The following is a 13020-nucleotide window of genomic DNA, read 5'->3' on the forward strand; positions in this document are numbered from 1 at the left end:
AATATATAAAAGTCTTAGCAGAAATTGGTGCTTGTACAGTCAATGTGAAGGAGAAAGGATGAAATATTGTAATATCATTTTTAAAAATTGAATATTGAAATGAAAGTTGGGAAAGCTAACGTACTTGGAGCAGTAATGGACGGAGAGAAAAAGAAGGAACATCTGGGGGTGCGAAGTCAGCTTTTACATTTGTATTAAATGTGGTGACAATTTGTTAAAAATTATGGAAAATCCATAAAAAATAATTGGCAAAAAAAGCACCTATTGCCCAGCGTACCGCCTCACTCTGCTTTGTGACCAGACTCGGCCTACTATGATGGTGTGTTTGCGCAGCTGGAATAGCCACCAAGCAACCAGGGTGCCAAGTTCTCATTCCCACAAGCACTACAAAACCTACAAAACGAGGCAAAACCTCGTGGAGGAAAAAAAGAAAACCATTTAATGCAAACTGGAAAAAGAATAGCCTTTATAGAAATAAAGTTGTACGCTGCCAGAGATTCAGGAGCACTGGGAACGGAGGTCCTGTCTGCGACATGGGCAAGCTCCTCCAGACAAAAAAATCAGAGCGAGAAAGAGATTTTACAGCACCCCCCAAAAAAGGGGTCGCAACGGATCTTGCTTGCGAGGTGCTCCGCTTAGACGAGGACCCACAAGATCTGCCTCCTGACCCATCCGGGCTAAGCGCCAATCGCTCGTCCTCTTTCCTCTCCCCGAACTGGAGATGCTAAACTCCGGACGTTTGGCTCATAGGTTCCGCACTTTGGCTGCCGGTGGAATGGAGCTGCCCTTCTGCTCCCGACTGCAGAAGTCTTCCCTTCCCAAGCAGCGAGAGTCCCGGTCTTTGGAACGAATGGGAAGGAGCCGTAACGGCGGCTAGGGGGCGGCCCTGGCCGCGGTGGGGAGGACCTCAGCACTCAACGCCGTAGCGGTCAAAGTTCCGGAGGATGACGGCCAGTTGGAGGTGGACGGTGCCCATGGCGCACGTCTGCAGGCGGTAGCGGTCGGCCCCCGTGTAGATCAGGTCGGTGTTGAGCAGCTGGGGGCCCCCTCCCACAAACAGCTGGGAGAGCTGTTCCTGCCACGAGCCCAGGGGGCGCCAGGTGACGCAGTCCAGCTGGTGGGAGCCGGGGGTGGAAGGCACGTGGCAGAAGCCGTACCCATACAGCTCCGTGCGCCCAAAGGAGTCCTGGTGCCACACCTGAACGTGCAGCTTGGGCCAGCCTGGCGGGGAAAAAGAGAAAGGAAGGGTCGTTTCTCTACGCAGCCACGGCAGCCCGAATGGTATACCGTATTTGTCGCTCTATAAGACGCACCAGACCACAAGAAGCGCCTAGCTTTTGGAGGAGGAAAACAAGAAAAAAAATATTCTGAATCTCAGAAGCCAGAACAGCAAGAGGGATTGCTGCGCAGCGAAAGCAGCGATCCCTCTTGCTGTTCTGGCTTATGGGATAGCTGCGCAGCCTGCATTCGCTCCATAAGACGCACACACATTTCCCCTTGCTTTTTAGGAGGGAAAAAGTGAGTCTTATAGAGCAAAAAATACGGTATGTACCAGAAACAGAGGGAAGGGAGCAGGACCAACGAAGGAGCAGGGACCAAGGAGCTTGGAAGGGATTACACGGGTATAACATTCCTGTCCCCTCTGGTGGGGGCAGAGAGGACAGTGGCTTTTCTCAGGTTGCCCAGCAAATTCCCAGCCAAGTCGAGATTTGAATCAGAAGCTTCCTGGATCGCGATCCCAACCACTCTGCTACACCGGGTTCGGGAACAAGGTTGCAGCATCAGCCAGAGGACATAGCTATCACTCCTTAGAAGCAAAAAGAGCTCCGCCCCCAGAGATGGAAGTTCTGTGCTATATTTTCTGTAATCTTAGGGTTGGAGTCTACCATTAAAACTGAAACCTAAAATTCGTCTGAGCATTACGGAAGTACCACGGAGTTAAATTGGCATCTTATCTCACTATAAAAAATCACAACGTAGAGGAATAGCATTTCTCAAGTTTCAACGGAACCATTTTTGAAAGGATGTTGCAGAATGGTTTATCTGAATTAAGGGAATGCAGGCAGGCTGTTGTTATTTAACGCAAAGAATACAATGGTGCCTCTGGTTGTGAACGGGATCCGTTCCGGAGCCTCGTTCGCAACCTGAAAGGAACGCAACCCGTGTCTGTGCGTGCGCAGGTCGCGATTCGCCGCTTCGGCGCATGCGCGTCATGTCATTTTGCTTGTCTGCGCATGCGCGAGTGGCGAAACCTGGAAGTAACCCTTTCCAGTACTTCTGGGTCCCTGCGGGACGCAACCTGAAAAGACGTAACCTAAACCGAACATAACAAGAGGTATGACTGTAGTTAATAATCAGGGTAAAGGCTCTGGGGTTGCGCGCTCATCTTGCTCTATAGGCAGAGGGAGCGGGTGTTTGTCCGCAGACAGCTTCCAGGTCATGTGGCCAGCATGACTGAGCCGCTTCTGGCGAACCAGAACAGCGCATGGAAACGGCATTTACCTTCCCACTGGAGTGGTACCTATTTATCTAGGTACCTAGCCTGGAGAAGAGGAGGTTAAGGGGTGATATGATAGCCATGTTCAAATATATAAAAGGATGTCATATAGAGGAGGGAGAAAGGTTGTTTTCTGCTGCTCCAGAGAAGCGGACACGGAGCAATGGATCCAAACTACAAGAAAGAAGATTCCACCTAAACATTAGGAAGAACTTCCTGACAGTAAGAGCTGTTCGACAGTGGAATTTGCTGCCAAGGAGTGTGGTGGAGTCTCCTTCTTTGGAGGTCTTTAAGCAGAGGCTTGACAACCATATGTCAGGAGTGCTCTGATGGTGTTTCCTGCTTGGCAGGGGGTTGGACTCGATGGCCCTTGTGGTCTATTCCAACTCTATGATTCTATGATTCTATGATCTACTTGCACTTTGACGTGCTTTCGAATTGCTAGGTGGGCAGGAGCTGGGACCGAGCAACAGGAGCTCACCCCGTCGCAGGGATTCGAACCACCGACCTTCTGATCGACAAGCCCTAGGCTTAGTGGTTTAGACCACAGCACCACCCACGTCCCATCTAATATTCAGGGTATTTCTTTCTTAATATAATAGCATCCATGCACACAGATTGTGGAGGGAATACCACACTATTTCTGCTACAGCAAAAACAGAACCTTTAAAGATATGTGCGTTTGAGTGTTTGTGTGTGTGTGGCATCAACATTTGAGGACCAGGGTCCCGTTAGGACAGAGGCATGAAGACTTCTCAGTTGACAGATATAGTCTGGAACACTGGGGCCCCAAAGGACACAAACAGCAGGAGGCCTGTCGCATTGCTATGTGGTTTCCAAATGTATATGAGACAAGACCAGAGTGACAAAGCCATAACCAGTGAGTGTGGCACTTCACCGCAGAATAGAATAGCTTGATCTAAAAGGACAGGCCTCTGCCCCAAGGAGCTTGCAAACCACGACACTGAATACTTGGACATAGAAAAAGAAGATTTTGATACTCCTCTTGTGGATGAGGAACTGTTAAAAAAAACAGGAAGAAGAGCAGGGAAAAAATGGACAGTTCTCATGATGGAAGGATACGGAATGAGGATTCCTGCAGGACTTGTGCTTTCCAACGATCCAAAGTTGGGGGTTGCAATGAGGTGGCCATTGATACGAAATCATTAACAAGAGAGATGGTGAAGAGGTCCAAAACGACTTCCCCAAACTCAGGGCTTATTCATCCACACTTTTCCTCCACTCTTTCCAGTCGCGGCCCGTGATTTAAAGCCCTGAACACTTTATTCCCTTTTGCTTCAGAGCTTCCCCGGTGAAAATCCGCTCTTTAAAGCTCAATCAGAGCAAACGGCCATCCGTGGGGAACCCAAACTGATGTTTGCCCCGATGGAGCACTGAAGATTGGGAAACTGGTGTCTCTGACTAGGCATTGTGGAGAACAGGACGCTGGCCTGATCTGACAGGTTCTTAATAATTCAGTGTGCTGATAACAATGCTGATTTACCATAAAGAGCTGTTTGGCGGCATCTGTGAAGTGACATGAGCTTGCAGAAAGCACTCAACTGATGCTAAATATTAAGGTTATTATTATTAAGTCAGAGTCTGGCTCCTCCAAGCACTCATTAGGCTCCATCCTCCTTCTCCTCTCTTTCTTTCTTTCTTTTTTCTTTTTCTCTCTCTCTCCCTCTCTCTCTCTCCTGCTCCCACCACCATCTCCCCCTGTCAATTCGGAGTTCGTATTTCAACATTAGCCAAGGTCTGGCTGGCCGGGGGTGGCGGTGGGGGTTATATATATATGTGTGTGTGTATTTTTTATCTCTTCGCCTGAGCACTGTGTTCCCAGCAATAAAGGGAACCAGGGAAGCATGATTTATTAATTATGTGGAGTCTCGTCAGCCGGGAAGAAAAGGAAGCGGCGGGAGACTTTCGGCAGCTTTTCCGCATCAATCCATTCCTCCATCCCCCCCGCTTGGTCCTTCCTTGCCCCCACCTTTCCGGTCCAGCTCAGCTCAGCTGAAGCGCAGCCTAGAAAAGGCAGCAAAAAGAAGGCCACGCAAATCAAACCGGCTTTGTGGCACGCACACAAAAAAAGCCGGCCGCTCCGACAATTAATCCCCTGCCATTCCAAACGGCTTCCCTTCACTGGCTGGCTTCTGAGCTCTTTTGTCTGATGGAGCAGTTTACCGTAGCCACGGATTAATTTCCTTTCAGGTAGCCAATTATATCGAACGTACGCGGGTGGCGCTGTGGATTAAACCACAGAGCCTAGGACTTGCTGATCAGAAGGTCGGCGGTTCGAATCCCCGCAACAGGGTGAGCTCCCGTTGCTCGGTCCCTGCTCCTGCCAACCTAGCAGTTCAAGAGCACGTCAAAGTGCAAGTAGATAAATAGGTACCACTCCGGCGGGAAGGTAAACGGCGTTTCCGTGCGCTGCTCTGCTTCGCCAGAAGCAGCTTAGTCATGCCGGCCACATGACCCGGAAGCTGTACGCCAGCTCCCTCGGCCAATAAAGCGAGATGAGCGCCGCAACCCCAGAGTCAGCCATGACTGGACCTAATGGTCAGGGGTCCCTTTACCTTTACCTCCAAGTTCCTCAGTGCAGTTTATTGCTGGCTCGCTCCTGTCAGGCAGGTTCATAATGAGAGGCGAGACACAGTGCCTGATTCGAGCCGGATTGTGCAATTTGCTTAAACACCCCTCTGCATTTCATGGCTGGAGAGAATGGGGGCCTCTGAGTCTACGCAGAGTACCTTTCCTCAACCCCTGAGCAACTGCTGGGGACAAGGAACCATTTCAAGCCAAGGGCCCGCACTCTCTTCTGAGCAACTTCCAAGGGGCCAATGGTGGGTGGAGCCAGAGGCAACAGTGGGAGGAGCAACAGGTGCAAATGACGCCTTTGTGCACTAGGCTAGCTGCCACACACAGCCCTCTTCGTCCTCCATCCTGAGCCACTGAGTTCTTGCGGGAATCCAGCTGGGATGCAGAGAATTCTCCACCATAAATCCCCAGCCCCACCTTTCAAGCCAAAATCCCCTGAAGAGAGGGGGTTCCCGAAGGCCACAGCTCTACAATGCAGCTGGCTGGACACCACTGGTAGGGTGGAAGGCAGGGAGCCGAACAGCAGGTGGCGCCAGAGGCAACGAAAGCCAACTATTTGCCTCTATCCTCCTCCTCCCTGCTGAGTTGTACAACAGCAAAATTAAGGAGGGGGAAGCCAACCTGCTCCTAAATCCCCCTATTTGTTATTTTCTGAGATCCCTGGACTGGATTTATCTCAGGAGAAGGCTGGATGAGGGTAGAGTGAGCTTTGTGGAGCAGGGTCCCATTTGCCCTCATAGACATTGCCTCAATGCCAATTTTTGCTTGGACTTGGGCCAAAGTCCCAATGGGGAAGACGGGAGATCAGGCTGGTTGGGGGCGAGTGGGTGGGTTCAAGAGCCTCCGTAAGTGGGGCAGATTCTTGGCCAGCAATGCATGTGTTATGAAGCATCATTCACACTGATAGAGCCAAGATTTGGGGCATCGTAGCCAGCTAAATTCCCGGCGAAGGTTGGCCGGCAGCCACACTGCAGAACTGTCGCTCTAGTTATAAGATGCGGCTTAGCTATTTAAGAGCATCGTTGTTCAGTGGGTTGCCTTTTAAATTGGTTAAATTGCCACTCAGGAAGAGTGCTCATTGCTCATACTCTCTTTTCGATCTCCCAAAAGCAACTGTTTGGTTTTAGAAGATTTTGCCCTTATTATCCAAAAGCTTTCAGTTTAGAATGACATTGCTCACGACCTGGGAAGGGAGAACATCTAAGAGAAGGAAAACTGATTCCAGACCTCTGCTGCCTTGCAGAATATCTTTGGGAGAAGAAAAGCCTAAGGCGTAAACCCTACACAAATGCAGAGCGGAGTCCCTAAGGCGGTTGGATGGCGCCCTGTATGCCTCCTTCCAGCGACTCCTGCAGGCCAAATATCTTGCTGTGCTTTTCTTTGGACCACATCGATGAGGCTGAGAAAGGGGGTCTTGTCCTTTGGGCTGCCCACGATCTCCAGACCCACACGCTTGGGCCCCAGGGAGGTCACGTTGATGCTGCTAACATAGCCAACAAGGCGGGTTTTCTGCTTTGCTTGCTCAAGCCACCAAGGTCACAGCAGAAATCTGGGACCTCTACAGACCGATTTATTTGTTTTTGTGCATCTATTCTGCAATATGTTATTGATGCAATTACATCTACGATGCAGCACCAAGCAACCATTCTGCTTTATTAGAAGGATGCGGGTGGCGCTGTGGGTTGAACCACAGAGCCTAGGACTTGCCGATCAGAAGGTCGGCGGTTCGAATCCCCGCGACGGGGTAAGCTCCCGTTGCTCGGTCCCTGCTCCTGCCAACCTAGCAGTTTGAAAGCACGTCAAAGTGCAAGTAGATAAATAGGTACCATTCCAGCGGGAAGGTAAATGGCGTTTCCGTGCGCTGCTCTGATTCGCCAGAAGCGGCTTAGTCATGCTGGCCACATGACCCGGAAGCTGTACGCTGGCTCCCTCGGCCAATAAAGCGAGATGAGCGCCGCAACCCCAGAGTCGGTCACGACTGCACCTAATGGTTAGGGGTCCCTTTACCTTTTATGTGAGGCCTAGATGGGGGGGGGGGCATATGCCCTGATGGCCTAGCTAGCTTTCACTGCATAACCAGGACGCTACCAAAGAAAATGGCCCTCTGTGGATCACTAACCACAGCCAGCTCAAAGCATTAGCAAGCGGTCACTGGGTGATTTGCCTGCAATGCGTTAGGCGTTTCCCTGTCCAGCTGCAGCTGTGTCTTGCAACACACAGACAAATATTATTTAAAAGGATCTCATGTTTTTAACTTGGCAATAGCCAAGAACCGCGGAGGAGGAAGGGAAAGGCAACTGATATCTCTTACCCTGCAAGCCTTTGGTGGCAAAGTGGACGTCGATGGGGTGGGACCAATAAGCCACATCATCCAGCTGGGGGTGGTCCACTTGGGTCTGCCCTTCCCGGAATCCCGACAGCAACTTCCAGGCACCACCTGGGAGGAGGAGAAAAGCCAGATGTCTCGGTTATGAATAGACAAAGCTCTGCCTCTCGTATCAAGTCTAAAAATGCGGGGTGGGGGTGGAATACGGCAGGGGAACTGACTTCCTCTCACCTCCCCCTTTAGTAGCGATACTTAAATAACGCAGATGGAGTTTAGAGAGAAGAGAAGCTTGATAACACTTGACGAGGCAAACTGAACAAGAACAGCGTATAAATCTGAGGAGAAATTCTTTTTCTTTTCTTAAATTTTATCGTTACCGTTCACATTAACACACCATACAGAAAAAGAAAATAAATCTCCATCGCCACCAAAGAAAAAAAGAGCATCATCAACTAGTAACCGTCAAAACATAAAAGTGGTCTTTTTCTATCTACCAGACTTCCTGTCTATTCCTTATTACAGATTCTGTATTAATTGTTTGCTGCCACTGCATAACGAGTTTTTAACACTGCTACTGAAATTATTCCAACGTTGCGCATGACCTTAAGCTACTACTATTATTTTTCAAATTTTTCAAATATACTTTTAAAACTTCCTATTTCGAAATAAATACCGTATTTTTCGCTCTATTGGACGCAGTTTCCCCCCTCCAAAAATTGAGGGGAAATGTGTGTGTATCCTATGAAGTGAATGCAGACTTGTGCCATAGCAGGGAGAGGTTGTGCGCAGCCTGTGCGCTGCTCTTTGGGGCTGGAGGGGGGAGATTTTTTTTATTGATTTCCCCGTCTAAAAACTAGGTGCGCCCTATGGTGTGAAAAATACGGTACCTGTTTTGGTTTATTTTTTTATCTTTTCTGACATGCTATCTAATTCCGCGTATTTGGAGAAGAAATTCAACCGAGAGGCTTTCTGCCTTTCTTAGCTCAGACCTTCTACACAGCAGCAAAACACTCAACTAAACATACAGAGGAAAACTCCCTCGGAACCACGCACCCAATGAGAGCTGCGGCAAAGATCCTGCTCCTCTGATTGGTCGCTAAGCAACACCTGCCAGCTGACTTTAACCGAAGAGAATTAACCCATAAATCACACGCTGAATTATCTCTGCCTTCTCCTTTCCCGTGACCTCCAGACCATAATGCTCCACCAACCTGTGTGAATCCCCCATTTGCAAAAAAGGCTGCTGCTAGGGAATCCGCTGGCTCCCACGATCTGACCAATCACGTGCACTTCAGCCATGGGCCTGCAGTGGGAAAGGACCTTAAAGAGAACGGAGACATCCAGTCAAGAACCATCATCATATTCAAGACCAATTTTGAGATTTCACATGTGTTTTAAGGTTACCTTGGTGGTTGGAGGATGGATAGCGGCTAACAGACTGAGGTTGAATCCTGACAAGACAGAAGTACTGTTTTGGGGGGACAGGGGGCGGGCTGGTGTGGAAGACTCCCTGGTCCTGAATGGGGTAACTGTGCCCCTGAAGGACCAGGTGCACAGCCTGGGAGTCATTTTGGACTCACAGCTGTCCATGGAGGTGCAGGTCAATTCTGTGTCCAGGGCAGCTGTCTGCCAGCTCCATCTGGTATGCAGGCTGAGACCCTACCTGCCTGTGGACTGTCTCGCCAGAGTGGTGCATGCTCTAGTTATCTCTCGCTTGGACTACTGCAATGCGCTCTACGTGGGGCTACCTTTGAAGGTGACCTGGAAACTACAACTAATCCAGAATGCGGCAGCTAGACTGGTGACTGGGAGTGGCCGCCGGGACCACATAACACTGGTCCTGAGAGACCTGCATTGGCTCCCAGTACGTTTCCGAGCACAATTCAAAGTGTTGGTGCTGACCTTTAAAGCCCTAAACGGCCTCAAAGGCCCAGTATATCTGAAGGAGCGAATTCTCCTCCATCGTTCTGCCGAGGGCCTTCTGGCGGTTCCCTCGCTGCGAGAAGCCAAGTTACAGGGAACCAGGCAGAGGGCCTTCTCAGTGGTGGCACCCGCCCTGTGGAACGCCCTCCTGCCAGATGTCAAAGAGAAAAATAACTACCAAACTTTTAGAAGAAGGAATCCCTGTTTGGGAAGCTTTTAATGTTTAACAGGTTAGTGTATTTTAGTGTTCTGTTGGAAGCCACCCAGAGTGGCTGGGGAAGCCCAGCCAGATGGGTGGGGTATAAATAATAAATTATCATTATTATTATTATTATTATTATTATTATTGAGGGCTGGAAACTTGGCTCAAAAGACAAAAGTACAAAGTTCTCCAGATTCTGAATTCTGCATCTGCTTCTATACTACACAGATGAAAACCTGTACTGGGGTTTTGCAAGCTCCCCTTTTCTCCAGGTCATGGCAACCCCCCTTGCAACTGAATCAGACGGCTGTTGCTGAAGCAAAATATCTTGCTCCCGTCACCCCCAACCTCTCCCTCTTTTTTTAAAAAAATTAATTTTTATTATTTTCCTTATACAGTGGTGCCTCGCAAGACGAAAAGAATCCGTTCCGCGAGTCTCTTCGTCTAGCGGTTTTTTCGTCTTGCGAAGCAAGCCCATTAGTGGATTAGCGGATTAGCGCTATTAGCGGTTTAGCGGCTATTAAAGGCTTAAGGGATTAGCGGATTAGCTGCTAAAAGGCTATTAGCAGCTTAGTGCCTTAGAAAAAGGGGGTGGGGAGTGGAAAAAAATTGCAGGAACTCGCAAGACATTTTCGTCTTGCAAAGCAAGCCCATAGGGAAATTCGTTTTGCGAAGCACCTCCAAAACGGAAAACCCTTTCGTCTAGCGGGTTTTCCGTCTTGCGAGGCATTCGTCTTGCGGGGCACCACTGTACATACTTTTACAGTACAATACAAGGAATCACATAAATACTTTTAGCTCTGCCGAGCTTGCGACTTCCCTCCATCTCTTCCGCAAGTATCCCTTATTTTTTTGTATCGCGTATTCTATTTTTTAACCCTTATATCTGTCATACATTGTAGGAGCTATTTCAATCCTGCCAGTGTTTTTAAGTTTTTTACAATTATCCTTTATATACACCATACATTTACTCCAACTTTCTTGGTACCTCTGATCATCCTGATCCCAAATTCTTCCCGTCAGTTTGGCTAACTCCGCATAGCTCATCATTTTCGTCTGCCACTCCACAATAGTAGGAATTTCTTGCAATTTCCAGTTTTGTGCACCCCCAACCTCTCAAGTACTTACTTGCTCCTCGCTTGAACTACTGAAATCTAGATTTTGTACCAAGATTGTTTCAAGTATTGCTTCCCTAAGACTATACGTTTGTGTGGTTAGATGTATTTATTAATAAAAACAGAAATGAGACTCAAGTTACTTCTGTTTGACCAATTACTACCATGCAAAAATCGAACTGAGCATTTCCAAAACACTTCCAGGTGTTAACTTTCCTTGTTGGAACTCCTTTCAAAATACACCTAAGCTCGGGGGGGGGGGGTTCGTGGGTCGTCAGAGAAACCTGCATCTGAAGATAGCAAAACAAGATGGGGGTTGTAAACTGGGTAGGGAGGGGGGAATTAAATGCAAGGAAAGTAAAGACTGCGATGGTAATTAAATGATTTAACAGTGGCCTTCCAACGAATACTGGTGACACGAAGAGCCTAGCATTGGTAAGCAAAGGCAGCGAGATTATTATTATTATTATTTAATAAGAAGAAGATCATGGCCACTGGGCACATCACCTTCTGGCAAATAGAAGGGGAAGAAATGGAGGCAGTGAGAGATTTTACTTTCTTGGGCTCCATGGTCACTGCAGATGGTGACAGCAGCCACGAAATTAAAAGACGCCTGCTTCTTGGGAGAAAAGCAATGACAGACCTAGACAGGATCTTAAAAAGCAGAGACATCACCTTGCCAACAAAGGTCTGTATAGTAAAAGCTATGGTTTCCCCAGTAGTGATGTATGGAAGTGAGAGCTGGACCATAAAGAAGGCTGATCGCCGAAGAATTGATGCTTTTGAATTATGGTGCTGGAGGAGACTCTTGAGAGTCCCATGGACTGCAAGAAGATCAAACATCTCCATTCTGAAGGAAATCAGCCCTGAGTGCTCACTGGAAGGACAGATCGTGAAGCTGAGGCTCCAATACTTTGGCCACCTCATGAGAAGAGAAGACTCACTGGAAAAGACCCTGATGCTGGGAAAGATGGAGGGCAGAAGGAGAAGGGGACGACAGAGGACGAGATGGCTGGATAGTGTTCTCGAAGATACCAGCATGAGTTTGACCAAACTGCGGGAGGCAGTGGAAGACAGGAGTGCCTGGCGTGCTCTGGACCATGGGGTCACGAAGAGTCGGACACGACTAAACGACTAAACAACAACAACAACAACATTATTATTTAAATCCTTTGTCTCCAAACAATCCCTAAGTCACTTGCAAAGTTGGAAGTTCGACTTCTAGCATCGACCCTTGCGGTCCAAGGTTGCATATACGCCACCCGCCCTCAGTTTTCATGTGTTCTGTTTGAATCAAGAGGGAGAAAGAGAGGTGGCTGGTACGTCACCAGTTCACACGTGCAAAAGACACGCGACTCCTCCGCACGCATACTGCACGCCATGCGTTCCATTACCTGCCAGCCTCGCGAATTTCTCAGAACTCCCCCCGCCCCTGCCGGCGCCTCGCTACCGTCCTGCCCTCACGGTTTCTGGGCCGCGGTTGCCGCAGCAACTGGGAAGCCACGCCCAGGGTGGGGCTCTGATTGGCCAGTTGGGGGAAAGCCCCGCCAAGCCAAGGGGAAAGGGGAAGAAGGGCGGTGGCGCCGCCATCTTGAGCGAGGCAACAACAACAACAAAAACCCGCCATCTTGTACATAGAGATAGGAAAACGTGAAGAGTCGCACATGGTCGCAATTTCTGTCTATAACAGTTTTATGGACAAAGGCGGTTTCCGATGTTTTTAGCTAAAGTTTTTGGTTGTGCCACTGTGATTTTGTTTAAGATTATCTTAAACAGTTGGTTTACTGGATAACTGAGGGCAAGGAAGCAGCTGTGATTCAAAGAGCCATGTTGAGTGTGTCATAGGGAAACTTCCCTAGGAAAAGGGTTGGGTTTCCGCTCCTCCCTTGTGCCGCCATCTTGTGTAGGTCTCAGAGAGCCGTCGCAGTGCAGCCATCTTGGGAAGGTCTTTCTTTCCCTGTTGCCTAGGCAACTGAATTGGTACTTGGCGAGAGCTGGGTTCAAATGCTACTTCAGCCACTCAGTCCTTGTGCGGCGTGGAGACAAATGAGCCCTAGTTGCCTTATGAAAAATGGAATATCAGCTTGGTATACTGCCTTCCCCTCTTTGGCAGATACTGTGTACCTTGTTTCTTTAGATGCAGGCAGAAGCTGAACTAATGCAGCTTTTCATGTTAAATTTCATGGTGTACCTCTTAGACTTCTGCTTCTTCTTTTTTATTATTTTTATTAATTTTCCAAATTATTACAAATCAAACCAAATTCCTTCAGCTTCTTTTGCAATTACTAAAGGCAGAGGAGCCACATGAAAATCAAAAGGTTTAGTTTCAATAAATGAAAAGGTAGCGATGCTGTTGCCA

The 13020-nt window shown here is 48.6% G+C and overlaps 1 protein-coding gene across 3 annotated transcripts; it reads right to left on the reverse strand.

The window, feature by feature from the left end:
- Nucleotides 1-423: 423 nt before the first annotated feature.
- Nucleotides 424-12269, reverse strand: B9D2 (B9 domain containing 2). Of its 3 annotated transcripts, XM_083456272.1 has the most exons (5): nt 11238-12269; nt 10535-11171; nt 8633-8741; nt 7407-7532; nt 424-1221 (listed from the first exon to the last, which is right to left on the reverse strand). In XM_083456272.1, the coding sequence occupies exons 3-5, from the start codon at nt 8718-8720 to the stop codon at nt 908-910; spliced, it is 528 nt and encodes a 175-aa protein (XP_083312398.1). In that variant the 5' UTR covers nt 8721-8741; nt 10535-11171; nt 11238-12269; the 3' UTR covers nt 424-907. The 3 variants fall into 3 exon arrangements, with proteins under 3 accessions (XP_083312398.1, XP_083312399.1, XP_083312397.1); XM_083456273.1 differs by lacking the exon at nt 10535-11171 and having other exon boundaries at nt 12126-12147; XM_083456271.1 differs by lacking the exon at nt 10535-11171 and having other exon boundaries at nt 12056-12145.
- Nucleotides 12270-13020: the final 751 nt, after the last annotated feature.

Source organism: Podarcis tiliguerta (genome assembly GCF_965153285.1).
Source record: "Podarcis tiliguerta genome assembly, chromosome: 8".
Taxonomy (NCBI): domain Eukaryota; kingdom Metazoa; phylum Chordata; class Lepidosauria; order Squamata; family Lacertidae; genus Podarcis; species Podarcis tiliguerta.

Coding starts and splice junctions, on each gene's coding strand:
- B9D2 (XM_083456272.1), bottom strand. CDS start 8,720: ATGGCTGAAGTGCACGTGATTGGTCAGATCGTGGGAGCCAGCGGATTC. Junction 7,533..8,632: donor CAAATGGGGGATTCACACAG/GTTGGTGGAGCA, acceptor TCCTCCTCCCAG/GTGGTGCCTGGAAGTTGCTG. Junction 1,222..7,406: donor TGCCACCAAAGGCTTGCAGG/GTAAGAGATATC, acceptor TTTCCCCGCCAG/GCTGGCCCAAGCTGCACGTT.